General features: G+C 60.6%; 1 protein-coding gene across 4 annotated transcripts in view; it reads left to right on the top strand.

Moving 5' to 3' along the window:
• MGRN1 (mahogunin ring finger 1) overlaps window positions 1–14,806 on the top strand; it is a 70,460-nt gene that overhangs the window by 52,066 nt on the left and 3,588 nt on the right. For all 4 annotated transcript variants that reach the window (XM_075899121.2, XM_075899123.2, XM_075899122.2 and 1 more), the window contains exons 8-14: window positions 2,065–2,112; window positions 8,157–8,225; window positions 9,278–9,437; window positions 9,819–9,928; window positions 11,494–11,717; window positions 12,924–13,047; window positions 13,686–13,731. In XM_075899121.2, coding sequence (XP_075755236.1) covers window positions 2,065–2,112; window positions 8,157–8,225; window positions 9,278–9,437; window positions 9,819–9,928; window positions 11,494–11,717; window positions 12,924–13,047; window positions 13,686–13,731 — 781 coding nt within the window. The remainder of the gene's footprint in view (window positions 1–2,064; window positions 2,113–8,156; window positions 8,226–9,277; window positions 9,438–9,818; window positions 9,929–11,493; window positions 11,718–12,923; window positions 13,048–13,685; window positions 13,732–14,806) is intronic.

The raw sequence follows: 14,806 nt of genomic DNA on the forward strand, positions 1-14,806 counted from the left end.
AGCTGTGTTAGTCTGTATCTGCAGAAGCAACAAGGAGTCCTTGGACACCTTAAAGGCTAACAGATTTGTTTGGGATCTTAGAGACTAACAAAAATATATAGAATCATGAGCTTTCCTGGGTAAAATCCACTTCATCAGATGACTTGGAGTGAAAATAACAGAAACCAAGAGTTTGGTTTTTTTTATGTAAAACACACAGTGCAGAAGTGCCTGTCAATTGTAGGACCTGTGTTAATGAGGCTAACTAAGCGGGCTGGATGTGTTCCATTCATAACTTTTTATATGAAAATGCGGGTGTTACAGGCAGGAGAAATTGGCAAAATTGTTGTTCAGTGCCATTTCTCCTTCCTTTAACCTCCTTATTTTTGCATCAAAAGCTATGAATGGGACACATCCAGCCCTCTTAATTAGCCTCATTAACACGGGTCTTACAATTGATAGGTACTTCTGCTGTTAGTTCTATACCTTGGTTTCTGTTATTTCCGCTCCATTTCCTCTGAAATGGGTTTTACCCAGGAAAGCTCAAGAGTCTATATATTTTGTTAGTCTCTAAGGTGCCACTTGATGACTACTAGTTTTTAAAGTTACAGACTAACCCGGCAACCCCACTGAGATTTATTTGGGCATAAGCTTTCATGGACTGTGGTGCAATACAACACGCATAAGGCAGTAGCTGCTGCAATGTAGCGGCAGCTTAAAAAACCAGGAAATCACCTGTTAGAGAGACATCACTAGGCCAACATCCCATTTTGGATACGACCCCAGTAGCGGGATGTCTCTCCTGGCGCTACAGGCGCGGTGTAGGAATCACACGAGAACAGCCACTTGTGCGGGGGTAGCCCCCAGCAAGGCATGGCGGTCCGTGACGGGTTTCTCATTCTCTGGCCCCTGCACCTTCCTGTGTCCGGGTCTCATCAATATGCAGTTGATACCCAGAGCTTGCTGCTGGAGGCCCAGAGGAGTGGCTGGTTTTCAGGGTCTTGGTTGAAAAGAAGAGTCCATCTCACTGCATTACTGCTGTGGTTTGCTTGTGAGGCAACAGGCCAATGTGAAAACAACTTTGGTTAAAAAACACAATCTCGGGGTTGTTTCATTGGCTTCCGCTTTTCAGTGGAGGGAGCCGTCCTCCCCTGGTAATCACAGCCCCTTTTCTGTGCTGCGCTTCCCCACAGCAGGACGGGAGTTACTGCCAGTGCTTCCGGCGTCCTGCTTTGGGGAGTGCCAGCGTCAATGGTCCCTGTTCGCTTGGATTGCTTCCTCCCCTGTAGGTCTGTGAAGAGACCACACAAGCTGTGGGAAGCTCCGCAGGGAAGGGGGGGGTGTATTTCCTCTTGTCGCTAGGGCTCTGGAGACTCTTACTCCCGCCACACACTGCAGGACGCTGTACTTGCAATAACCCAGGCCCTGGGTAAGGCTACGCTCCCACCAGCAGACCCCTCCTGACTTCACAGCAACCCTTTGGCTTGTGTTCTCAGCCCGCGGAACTTTATCCTCGGAGGGCAAACTCCCAGACAGCCCTTCCCCACCATGGCTGCTTCCCCACAGGAAAGGCTGCATCTCCCCTCCCCACCCTGGTGGATGGTAGCTTTGGAACACACGTGGCCTCGATGACGCAATCCGAGCGCTGAGCCCAGCGGTGGCTGAGCGGTCATGTGCTGCGTGGCTGCAGGTGACGCTGTTCTGGTCTGGGATTTGCAGTCAGGCCAGTGCGGCCTGTTGGCGCAGCAGCAGGAACTAGGTTTGCAGTCACGTTCGCGGGAGCAGGTGGGGACCATCTGCAAGTCCGGTCTGACTCCCAGCCACGTGCTCCGGGTGCCTGGCAAGTGCTGGGAAAAGCAGAGCTCGGCGTCCTTGTGGGATGAGGCTCATGTTCCTGTAGTGCGCACAGTGACGGTGACAGAGGACCCGTCCTGTGCAGCACTGACAGGCTGTCTCCCCGGGGAAGCCGCACCCGGGAGCTGGGGTGAGCAGGCTGCTCTGCACCGAGTTCTTTGCGTGGTGGTGGTGGTGGTGGCTGTTTCCACCGAGTTGGTCTAACCCCCTCTCTCTCTTTTCCCCCCACAGCACGTGGACGGCAGCTTCTCTGTGAAGCCTTTAAAACAGAAGCAGATTGTAAGTCTATGGCCCCCGTTTGTATCATTGACAGAAAAAATGTGCTGGGTAAAGATGTTTGCCCCACGTGCCCCGTGGGCAGCTGCACTGGCAGACTGTCTGGTGCCCACAGGCTGCCCCCGATTTGTCTGGATGAAGCGGGAGAATGGAGCCTTCCCCTGTTTTATTGTGGAGGTGGTGCCTGGGCAGCCAGCCTTGCATTGTGGGACCTTTCGTGTCACTGGCTCGGTAGTGGCTTGAGCGGTGGGTGTGTTGGGTTTAGATCAGCATCGGTCGTCCTGTGGGCTGGTGTCTCCGGATCGGGCATGCCGGCGTGGCAAGTGCCCTCGACATAGCCACTCTCCTGATGTCTGCACTGAGCTGTATCGACCTGCAATGACGAGAGCCATGAATCGCATCGTGGCTGGATGTTCACCTACGGACCTGCTCCCGGCCCCGGCCGCTCTGTGCGCTGAGGAGGGGCTAGAAGTCTAGCGGGGTGGACTGCTTTCAGCCAACGGCTGGCGCTTTCCCTGGCACCTTGGGGTGTCTGGCACATCGCAGGGGAAGGGGCGTCTCGTCTGCTGGCCAAGGCAAGTGTTTGGCTGGTGATACCCTAGGAGCAGCTGGAGTGGCAGGAGCAGTCCAAGAAGCTCAACACGGAGGGTGCTTGCTCCACGGGGCAACCTGGGCACATCTGCAGGGAAGCAGCGACAGAAGAGCCGTGAGCTCACCTCGTCCCTCTTCCTGCCAGCCTGATCCACGCTGGATTCATCCCAGAATTCCAAGTGGACTTGCTAGGCCAGGTCCCCAGGGCGTTCAGACATTGGGGGTGCGGCTGGGCAGGAGTCAGGCGCGGAGGCGGGAGGTGGCTGCCGCGCAGGGCCGGAGGAAGACGCCACACGCAGTTGTCCAGCCGAGGCAGCGGGACACCGCAGAGCGAGCTGTGGCGAGGGCAGTGGCTAGTGAGGCTGATCCAGGCATGCCCCTGGGTGGAGGACGACTCTCAGCTGGTTACATGATGCTCTGAGGTGGCACCTTTTACCTGTGGCAAGTTGGCCTCGTTCCCCGTGGCACCGTGTGTGCTCTCCACAGGTCGGCTCAGTGGGGAGCAGTTAGTCCAGCAGACCTCGTGCTGGGAACCAGGGATGGGGGCCAGGGATGTTTAAAAAGAGCAGCAGGTTGGCACTTGGACTCCTTTGCCACACAGCTACAGGACTGGCAGTGTGGCAAAAACCCAGCCCAGTATTCTTCCTCCCCTCCATGTCTCCATTGGCAGCCTCGCTTCCCTTCCCAGGGCCAAAGCTTGCAACGTTGGAGTCGGGTCTGAGGGGTTTTCTCTTCCCATCCAGGCCCTTCCTAAATCCCACTATTGCGTATTTGGAAACTTGTTCCTTCCTCTTTCCCCTCTACCAAATTCATCTGTGCTCTGGTACCCCGCGCAACGGCCCCTTTGGCTTTGTGTGTGTTGCGGAGTGCCTGGCAGTTCAGGTCATGGCGTCAGGTGCTGAATATACACAGAGCAAAGACGTCTGCACCCACCCGTTTCTCTCCTCTCCCCTGTTCCATTCCATCCACCGTGCACCTGCCCATCTCCCCCACCACCACCACTTTAATCATGTTTCCCTCTTCTCTGCATCTCGCTTGGCTGCCTGCTGGGCTTTCCTCTTCCCTGGCAGATCTGTGCCTTCTTTCTAGTGTGACTATTCCATTTTCAAATGAAATGGCGTTTTCCCAGAGCGAGCGTGCATGCTCCTTGAGTCCTGATGGACGGACAGAACTCAGTGGGCGAAGGAGGTTTAAAACCAGGCTTCTGTGCAGCAAGCGCTTTTTGGCAGAGGAAAATAGCAAAGTAAAAAGCCCCTAAAATGTGAGCCAATGAGATGATGCCTTGGTCTGATGTGACTGTTGTTAATATGCTGCTGTTCTGGGTAGTCGTCAGAAGTGGCCCGTCTTTGATCTGTGATAATCATAATACTTCACCTGGGACATCTTCCCAGCACTATGCAAACTGTAGCTCGCCTTGCTGGCTCGTTTCTGCAGCCAGCGACCTGGCTAGTGATCCAATTTCTGCCCCCCACCTTTGTGCTCAGTAAATATTGTTCTTACCGTGGCACTTCTGACACAGCTGGGGCTCTTGTCTGTATTCGCTCTCGGCAGCCTGTCTGGGCTGGGTTGGCTCCCAGTTACTTCAACAAGTTTTGCACAAAGCAGGAAATGGATCAGAATCTCTCTCTAATGTAGAACATCACATTTCTCTTTAGGCCAAAACTTTGGGGGAAGTCACTCTATTAGTCTCATTTAGCATAGGTGCTATAATTGACAAGGTGGGTTTTTTCTCTCCCCTTCTCCCTTCTATTTGTGCTTCAAATTTGGGGTTGCTTTCCCTTTTGCTCCACTCCTCTGAAGAAGTGGGCTGTGCCCACGAAAGCTCATGATACCATCTACATGTTTGGTTCATCTAAGATGTTACAGCACCACTCTTTTTTTTTTAAAGTTACAGACTAACGCAGCTCCCCCTCTGAGACTTGTCTGGCTAACGCATTTCCAGCGAGGCAGCCAGTGGGGACTAAAGATATCAGGAGATGGGGAATCCACCACTCACCTGGGTAGTTTGTTCCAAAGGTTGATCACCTGCATTTTTACAAACGTGTGCCATGTTTCTCATGGAATTCATCTGGCTCCAGCTTCCAACCACTGGGCCTTATCCTGCTGTTCTCTGCTAGATTCAAGAGCCCTTTGGGGCCTGGTATTTTCTCCCAGTGAAGGTCCTTAGACCATGTAATAGTCACCTCTTCATCTTCTTTTGGCTAAGCTGAACTCTGTCGCTCCCTGTAAGGCATGTTCTGCATTCCCCAAATCACTGTGTACCCTTGCCAGCTTTCCAACAGCCTTCCAAAATACAGAGACCAGGCCTGGGCACAGTAATGCAGCACTGATCTCACCAGGGCCATACTCAGAGGTAAAATCGCCGCCTCCTTGCACTCGCTGTTCTCTGTCTGCACATCCAATGTGCTCACATTAGCTCTTTTTGCTGCAGACTCGCACTGGGTCTTCACATTCAATTGCTTGTCCATTCCGACCCCTGAATCCTTTTCACAGCCCCCGCTTTCCACAGTCCCCCGTTCCCAAGGCATGGCCTATGTGCCTCGTGGCTAGAGGTTTACCTTTGCATGTAGCTGTATTAAAACTCAGTTTCCTCTCCGGCCACGGAGCTCCCATTAATAGGTTTAAGATACATAGTGAATTCAACCCAGAAAACAAAGTTGCCTGTGTAATAGGGATGTCAAGGGGTAACTGGTTAACTGGCACCCATTTTGGCTGGAGCAGCCACCACCTGTAGTGCGGTACGGTGGGCCCGGCCTGGGCAAAGCAGCCCCCTGCCCGAGGCATGGCGTGGCAGAGTTGGCCTGACCTGGCTGGAGTAGCCCCCCCCACCTGCGGCGTGACATGGCGAGATGGGTAACCGATTAAATATATGGTTTAACTGGTTCACATTTTAAATGGGATTTTGCATCCCTGGTGTGTCAAGTAAGGCCCAGAAAGGGTTTATCTCTGCCCTCACTGTTCTGCGTTGGACTCCTAGGCAGCGTCGTGTGGGGAGGAGAGGAGATGGCCATCTCGGAGCCTGCCCTCGGCCTGGGAAGCAGCAGGCCCAGTGAAATCTGCAGCGTCTCTTTGGGTTGGTTCTGTAGGGTTCTGGGTAAGCAGGAAGAAATGCCGCATTGACAGGCTGACAAACGCAGCCTGTTCGCCCAGCCATGAACTCGGCAAGAGGAGAATTGGCCTGCGTGGCACCGAGCTGGTGACCTCTCAGACCTGCAGGCCACGTGTGGTTCTCCCTCAGTGCTGTAGCCTGCTGAAATGGAGGCTGTTTCCTTGTAACTGGCTGGCAGGGCAGTTCTTGGCCTACCACAGCCCAGTCCTGCTGGGGAATAGTGTGTTTGTCTTTCTCTCCTTGCTCACACACTTCTCTGCCTTCTGAATTGGCCCCTCCTCCCCAGCTCGTAACAGCTAGGAGTTACGCATTCCTCCCGCCGGGTTCCCGGGCTTTGAAAATAGACCCGTAAGCTATTCCTACGAGAGAACAGTCGCGCAGAAACTAGACAGGTGCTGGCCTGATCCCCAGGTGCATAGAATGAGCTGAAAAGTAGTGGAGGGAAATATATGAGAGAGAGAGAGATGGATTTTCTGTAAGCCCTTTGCGATGGAGGGGCTGCAGCTCATGATCTGAGCTGAGTTTCTAGATTGGAGGCAGGGTACTAATTACTGCAAAAGGTCTCTCCAGCAAGAGTTGCTTTCTGCCTTGCTGGAGAGGGGATTTCCCAATTGAATGGGCCTCCTATTTCTAACTGGTCTGTGGTCCCCCGTTGCATTTTAGAGACCTCTCAAGATAGGGACCACATCCCCCTGTTCGAAGTCCAGTGCCCGCGCCTCCATCCACCGGCACCCTCCGCCCAAGGAGTCGGGAGGATGGAACAAGGCCTCTTTGAACTGTGAAGCGCTCGGCTCCCGCGCAGTGATTCTAAAATTCTCCAGCCGCGGGCTGGGAGCCACTGGGGCGGGTTTTACACCCCAGACTCCACCTCACTGCCCTGAAACGCAGCGGGGAGGGGGCTGCTGGCCGTGAGTCGGCGCATTTTAAACTGTCCAGCTGGACGGAGCCTTGATCTGCGCAGCCCACATGGGCTGCTTCCCGCTGCGCCGCGTCTGACACCGCCCTTCAAACAACCGAGTTCTTGTTAGCGGCTGGAGGTGCAAAATTCACCTGGGCAGCGGGCGGCGGAGTCCAAGCCTTCTGGCTCTTCAGCGGGGAGCCAGGAGAGTTGCTTTTCGGAGGAGCCACCGAGCAGGGGTAGGCGGGTGTGTCCGTTACTGTGGTGCTTTGGAGCATAGCGGTGAGATGACACTGCACAGGCCTGGGCTGCCCCAGGCCTTCTCGGGAGAAGCCCCGCCTGGCAGGTCCTCCCATGGCTCTCAGCACCGAGCCTTTCTTCTGCCCCCTCCCTGCAGCTGCCCGATGGTGCCCCCCACAATTCCCCGGTGAGGGAATGGACAGCCTCAGACCTTCCCCGAGGTGGGCCAGAACCTGTGACCTAGTGCACACGGGCCCTCTCCCAGCACAAGCTGATCCTCCTCCGGGGGTTTTCATGGGGAGGGGCGCTAGGCTGGGCACGCGGCGAGGCCTGGGGTGCGCGGCAGCTGCAGCGCTTCCATCCCAGCTACGGCGACTTCCCAGCAGTCACCCAGTCCCGGCCCTGCTGGTGGAGATGCACAAGGAGTTGAGCGCCTGGGTAGGCGCGTTCTCAGGGCACGGGGAGCGCTGCGCAGCAGCCCAAGGTCACTTTCTGTGCAGCCCCGTTTCTCAGCCTCTGCCGACGTGTGTCTGCAGGCAGAACACCCAGGCCAGGAACGGGCGTGGGGGCACCTGGCTCTCGCAACGTGGAGGCGCGGCCGCCTGCTGCTGTGCTGGGCCAGCCGTTCCTGGGCACCGTCGGGACGGACGCTCTGAATTTCAGCAGGGCCGCCCAGGCTGAGAGCCAAGCCGCCAAGGAGTGCCTGATCCTGAGGGGGGCCCAGACCTGCAGCGTCCATTGCAGGCACCAAGTGCCGTTTGAAGTGCAGTGTCAGCTGTGTTTGACGGGCCCGCTGGCCCGGCTCTGCCTCTCAGCCAGTGCTGAAGCCAAGGAGATAAGCAGAGGGGGTCACCAGCACAGGGACCGTGGCCCCGCCCCTTCCCCGTATGCCCAACCCCCCACATCACTTGCCCTTTCTGCTGGGAATGGCTTCACTGCCTTTAAATGTGGTGGGGCCATGGACCCCTGGGCCCCCCTTTTCCGGACCCCCCTCTCTGAAGCCCCCCCAGTGTGAAGGGGGGGCTCTCCTGGGCTCTGGCCCCCCCAGACTTTGTGTAGATCGGTGCCCCTTCAGCGCTGCCCAGGCATCATTCTCCCCCCAGCTGTGGCATGGCGCCGGGGCCAGCCCGTTGTCTCCCTTGGCTCAGAGTCTAACCTGGAACCACTGAGGATGGAGCTGCCACGCTAAGCGCTGTCCCTTTCCCCCAGGTGGATCGGGTGAGCTACCTGCTGCAGGAGATTTACGGCATCGAGAATAAAAACAACCAGGAGACAAAGGTACCGGCGCCTAGAGCCCCGTCTCCAGTGTGCGGGGCCCCGTGGGGCACGGCCGCGCTGCCCCCTGCCTTGGCTTCTCCTTGGCTTACACGCCGTGTACGGGGCAGGGTCCCATCCCTCGCGGCCGCCACAGCAAGGGGAGGGCCTGGGGCCGCTGGGCTGGATGGCCTCCCCCAGGGTCACTGGGAGCTGTAGAACAGAGCCCCGAGTCCAGCAGTTTTACCCCCAGGGGCCGGGTGAGGCCCCCTCCCCACACGTGGCTGGGGACTCCCTGCAGCAGCCTGAGGCCCTGGGGGATCTGCATTGCGTCCCTGGGGGGTGGCTGCTAAGGGCTGGGTTCTGATGCACTGTGCTCCCTGGGCTACCTGCAGGCTTGGGAACTAGCGTGTGTGAATCAGCAAGAGGCCATGGTGGGTCTCACTGCCTCCCCACTCCCCTTGCAGCCTGGGGCTGCCCCTTCCCTCCCCAGGACGTGTCCCTGCAGACCCAGCAGAGCAGGACAGGCGCTGCGGGAGCCGTGGGGAGCTCCTGGCAGAGGATGAGGGAAAAGAGAGGCTGGGAATAAAACCGGCTCGAGCTCCCTGGTTCTCTGCCCTGGGGCGGGGCGAGCAGGCTGCACGTGGGGCATAGGCACCAGCTGTGTTGGCCCGTGCCTGCTGCAGGCAGGTGCTCCCCAAAGCTGCAGAGAGGCTGCCCCCCTTGATTCCAAGACTGGACAGGAGCTTTGGGGTCCCCTCCTGTGTGATGCAGGCCCCCAAATCCTTCCCAGAGCGTCTGGCCTGGGCATTAGGGAATCCGGCACCACCTTTGCTAAATTGGCCCAGTGGCTGGAAACCGTCTGGCAGGCTTCCCAGCCGAATGTGCCCAGTTTCAGCCTGCGACCGTTGGCTCAGGTCAGGCGTCCGTCCTAGCCTCTCCGCACCACCCGGGGGAGTGAAACCGATGGAGCTGCTGGTGCGGGGACTGCGGCCCCTTGAGCCGGCTCCCCTCTCGGCGCTGCCAGGGCCCTTCCTCCCCCGCAGTCACCTGTGCTGCCCCTCCCCTCGCTACAGCCCTCGGACGACGAGAACAGCGACAACAGCAACGAGTGTGTGGTGTGCCTGTCCGACCTGCGCGACACCCTCATCCTGCCCTGCCGGCACCTCTGCCTGTGCAACTCCTGCGCCGACACCCTGCGCTACCAGGCCAACAACTGCCCCATCTGCCGGCTGCGTGAGTAGGCCTGGGGGTGGGCGGGGCTCACTGGGCCAGGGTGGCTTGGCCTGCCAGCAGCACGAAACACTGGTCTGAGCCTGGGATCGTGGGTGGGCTGCAGCGGTGCCTGTGAGCTGAGCGCTTGGGTGGCTGCTCAGGAGAGATTCAGGTGTCGCCCAGCCGATTGGCAGAGCGCCCACAGCTGGCAGCATGTGTGTCTGTGGGTGGTGCACAGCTGCACATGCCTCAGTGCACAGAACAAAATTTATTCTGCACATGGATGGAAACTTGCTGTGGGGCAGTAATTTGGAGGCTGAGCTTTCCCCTCAGCCGGTGGGACCTGAAGGGGTCTGACAGGCTGCTTTGGCTGGCTACTCACCCGTGTGCTGTTCACCCCAGCCTTCCGCGCCCTGCTGCAGATCCGCGCCGTGAGGAAGAAGCCCGGGGCTCTGTCCCCCGTCTCGTTCAGCCCCGTCCTGGCCCAGAGCATGGACCACGATGAGCACTCGGTACGTACTGCGCCCATTGGCTGGCTGCAGGCCCTGGGAGCGGCGATCGGGCGGGTCTCCGTCTCGCCTGGCCTGGGGCTGTTGGCCCCTTGAGCTGCATTGGGAGAGAGCCTTGGATCAAACCTGCTCTTGCTGAGTCCTTCGTTAGCTGGGAGCAGCCCTCCCCATGGCTGCTGCCTCTCGCGCCAGGGCTCTGCAGCCATTCCAGGCCGGGTCTCTGCTCCTTTGTTAGCTAGGCACTGCCACCCTGGGCCGCAGCGGGACGAGGCTCCCTTGGCCCACGTGGGATGCAGCGCCCGTCCGGCAGGGGAGTGGTGCAGTGTGAGCGCGGGGGTAAATCCGCATCCCCAGCTCGTGTTGTGGGGAGGCCGTTGGCCGCCGGACTCCCCTCAGGTGTGCCCAGGTGCAGGGTAATTACCCTGGACATGACCCTCTCCCGGGAAGCTCCCCTCCCTACCAGGGCTAGCGCACGGGTGGGATGCGCGATCTCCCGGCCCCGTTGGGGGCTTGTCCTGTGCAGCGTTGCCGGCTGTGCCCGCTGAGCCCACCAGGGACGGAGCCGGAGGTGATTCCAGTGCGCTCCTCAGAGCTGCTCCCTGGTTCTCAGTATTGCGATGCCTGCTCATGGTGGGCACCAAGCTCCCGGGGCCCGCAGGTGTAAACACGGTTCCCAGCCTCCTGGCCCACCCCTTTGCTGACTCTAAAATGGAAGCCCCCAGCCTGGGCATTGCTGGCGAGGGCCGGGCACTACAGAAGTGGGCGGCAGGAGGCAGAATTGGGGCCGAGTCGCTCCCTGCCCTCAACTGAGCAAGTGTCAGTTGAAAAAAAGGTCTTGAGGCCGATTCCCAGCCCAAAGCGAGGACCCGACGCTTTGCCCGGCGAAGGGTGAGGGGGCAGGACCCTTCCTGCCCAGCGTGGCAAAGAGCAGGTTTGTTCGGCCAGTCGCTGCTCCTTGGAAGGGCAGGCAGTGCACTGGGACACCGGGGAGCAGCCAAGCTGGGATTTCGTGGCCAGTTGTTTCCCCAGCTGTGACAGGAACATTCGTGGGGGGGGGGGGGGGCTGTAAAAGTTCCGCTACAACTGGCTCTCCCCCAGCCGTCCCCGGCAGCCTGGGAGAAGTGCCGAGGCAGCCAGCGCGGCTGCGTCAGGCAGACACGCAGCCCCACACCGAGCGAGGCGGTGAGGTTCGATCGCTCTGCCCATGGGAACAGGCTCGGCTGGGAGTGATGCGGGGAAGGAAAATTCTCGTTTCAAATACGATCGTGAATGTCCCTGGGAGCCCCCCAGAGTGAGCCCTGTCTCCTCCCCAGCAGGAAGGGAGCGAGGGGAAGCATGAGCGGGTTTGATCACGTTACTCACCAGGACTCAGGAGCATGTCCAAGCGCGCTGCGGGCGAGGGCGTGTGAACCTGCAGGGCTTCGCGGTCTCCTCGTGCCCAAAGCACCCTCCCCCAGCTGCCGCGCTGGCGCCTTTGAATGAACCCTTCGTTGATCTGTGTGGGGAATGAAGCTGGGCTCCCGGGTTCACGCTGGGCCTGACATCAGCCCTGCTGCCCTCCCCTGCAGAGCACGGACAACATCCCTCCCGGCTACGAGCCCATCTCGCTGCTGGAAGCGCTGAACGGCCTCCGCTCCATCTCCCCGGCCATCCCCTCCGCTCCTCTGTACGAAGAAATCAGCTACAGCGGGGTGGTGGACGGGCTGCCCCCGGCCGGCCGGCCGCTGGCCGGGATCGACAGAGCCGTGGAGAGCGGCCCTGCAAAGAGCAAGCGGAGCAAATCTCCAGACAGGTCAGCCCCAGCAGCAGGGCCTGCTCCTCCCGGGGGGCCCTTTGGGTCCTTCCCAGCATGTAGCAGCAAAGGGGCAGGTCTTTTCCCTCCATGGGTCACCTCTGCCAGGGTTTGTGCAGGGTCCTGCGCCCAGCCGGTGCCAGACTGGGACCAGAGCGGGTTCGCTGGCGGCTCTGTGCCCCTCTCTCCTTAGCCCTTGTCTCCTCTCCTGGGAGCTCTGTGGGCCGTGGTGGTTCACCGTCGCCTTGTTTGCCACGTCGAGTGCAGCCAAGGCATCATGGAGCCCAGTTCTTGGGCGGTGTGCGAGGCAGCGTGCCAGGCGGGTTGGACACGGCCCGTGCCCGTCAGAAGATGCATGACCTGCTCTGAATCCCTTTTGGAGCATCCCCAGGGGAGGGCATTTGACTCTCCAGCGGGCTCTTGGCCACACGGCCTCCGCATGTTCACGTCACTGTCGTCGCTGCCACTGCTCCACGGCCCCCCACCCATAGCACGTGGCTTGGCTCTGGTGGCAGCTGCTTGTTTTGGAAACGTCCCTCCCCCAGGGCTTCTTCCCTGCATGGGCCTTCTACACACCTCCTCGAGGTGAGGGCCTTCCGCCTCCGTCTCCTTGGGCTGCAGCACGCGCCACTGGGGGGGGCCACCGCCGTGGTCCATAAACACGCTGTCTTGGGGAGGAGCCTTCCTGCCGCGCGTCACAGGCTGCCGGGTGTCCCTGTGCCCTGGGGGGGCTGGGATCGCTGGTTTTCCAGCTGGGTTTGCATCCGTGCTCTCGCCTCCGGCCTGGCCTGCACCCCCAGTTCCTGCCCACGCGTCCTTTGTGACCCTCCAAGCCCAGGGCTGTAGTTGAACCTCCCCTCCACACGTGGAGGCCGGCTGGGGAAGCGGGGCCCTGCCAGGCCCTGCGAGAGGCGGCTGGGGCTCTTGGGAATGCGGGGTTGGATCGCCCTGCGGCGCGGGGTCTGTGCCGGTGACGAGTGGCGTGGGACTCAGATGGGACGCACCCGGGTTCGGAGCACTCGCAGCGGCTGCTTAGGCCCCTGTGGCTCTTTGCGTGAGGGAAGCTCCTGCTGGCACGTTCCCTGGCCCGCACTCCTGCGCGTCTGCCGGCCAGGAAGTGCCACAGGAAGGGAAGTTTCTGCATTTGTGGCAACGTGACTCCCCCTCTTCCCCCCCCCCCCCCCCCCCCCCCCCCCCCCCCCCCAGTGCGCTGCGATCCCCTTCCTCGCCCATCCACGAAGAGGACGAGGAGAAGCTCTCGGAGGACTCGGACTCGCAGCCGGCGCTGAGCGGGGCTGAGCTGGTGCTGCGGGAGAGCAGCTCGCCTGGAGTAAGTCCCACCCCACATGCTGCTCGGCACTAGCCAGTCCCTGGCATCCGCTGCGGGGCTGGCGGGGGGGATTTCAGGCAAGCTGCAGTGCATGCTGGGGTGGAGCCCACAATCCGCTCCCAGGGAGCCCCAACCCGCACCCCCCCCCCCTTAGCCTCACAGCTCTCACGCCCACCCCAGTGCCTTGGGTTTCCCATGTTGCCCACCCCTCCCCGCTCGGCACTGTGGGGACCACTACCCCGAATTACCACGGGGGGAGGGGTTAGCCCCCTGGGCCTGGCACCAAAAGGGCTTTGTTAGCCTGGGACGCTCCAGCCACTGCAAAAAGGTTCCTGGGTGGCACCATTTGTGAGATCTAGGCTAGTTCCTCAATTGGCTCCGCAGCTTCTTAGCCCTGAGCCCCCGCCTGGGCCTGCCTGATGGACCCGTCATCCTCTGGCCCGAGGGAGTTCCAGCAGGGCGTTGGGTGCCTGGGCAGGCGGGCACCCCCTTCCGCATGCCAGTCAGTTCTAGAGTGGAGGTGATGCTGGGCACGCTGTATTGGGGTGTCAGCCAGGCAGCCCCTCACCCCGGGCACAGCCCGGCGGGACACGGAGTCTGAGGGGCAGAGTCGGCCTAAGCAGATTGTTCTGTTCCAGAGCTTGGCGGCTGAAGAAATGGAGGAGGTATCGTCCCTGCACCAAGGTACGTGCTGCCCTCAGCAGGGGCGTGTTAGCCTAGAGCGGGAGTTTGGGGCGAGAAGTGACCTCGCTCGCCTCTTGGCACTGCCCTTCTAATCCCTCGGCACAGTGCTCCGGGGCGCGGACTCAGCCTGAGGTCACAGGCCGGACTCGATCCTCTGCCGGGTTCGGGGTTCCCCGTTCCCCTTGGAACGTGAGTCAGGTGACGGCTAACGAGCTGGACTCCCCCCGGCCGAGGGCCCACGTGGGCGGCAAGCCGGGGAAACGTGCAGCGTGCTGGCCTGCTGCGTACCGGCTGCCCCCACGGGCCTGGCGGCTGGGCCCATTCGAGCGGGCAGCCGTGGTGGCCAGGACGTGCAGATGGAGCTAAAACGAGCGGCGCCGGGGTAGCTTCTGGAGCCCGGGGACCCGCGCAAGCGGCTGCTCTGAGTCGCCGGCGACACGCTCACCGGAGCCAGGAATCACCCTCCCCCACGCAGGCAGGACGCCCGTGACCCTGCACGAGGGAGCATGGCCGGCTAGCCAGGCTAGCGCCCTACAGCCTGGCGCACCGCTGCCCACACGCCGCCGAGTCTACACAACCCCAGGCTTTGCTCCATGAGATGGTCTTGGCGCCAGAGCGCCCCCTGGTGCTTGTGCCAGGCACAGCACCTGGCCGGTCCCCGCTGGGGTTCCTGCCCTGGGCACATTGTGGACATTCTCGTGGGAAGAGCTGTCCGGGCTCCGCTGCTCCTGGGCGCGTTTAAGACCTGCCTTTGCCCGGCAGGTGCTGTGGGCGGAGCGGCGTCGGTTGGGAGCTGGTGATGACTGAAACGTCTCCCCTATTCTGCTCAGGCTGGGCCTTTGCCGCTCTGGCTGCCTGGCAGGCGGGAGGCAGAGGCGCTTGGTTGCCAGGCAGCACCCCCTCCGTCCCAAACACTGGGTGGGGGATTTGCAGCTAAGAGCCCAGATCTCGTTCGCTGGGGCGGGAGGAGAGCCCGGGGTGGGTGCTCCAGGCCCGGTGCAGCAGGGGCCATGTGGGGCACCGAGAAGGGAGGGCAGCACAGGGCCCCCGTCCCTTCCCCGCACGCAGCGTTGGC

The sequence above is a fragment of the Pelodiscus sinensis genome, chromosome 15 (genome assembly GCF_052426305.1).
Source record: "Pelodiscus sinensis isolate ZL-2025 chromosome 15, ASM5242630v1, whole genome shotgun sequence".
Lineage (NCBI taxonomy): Eukaryota > Metazoa > Chordata > Testudines > Trionychidae > Pelodiscus > Pelodiscus sinensis.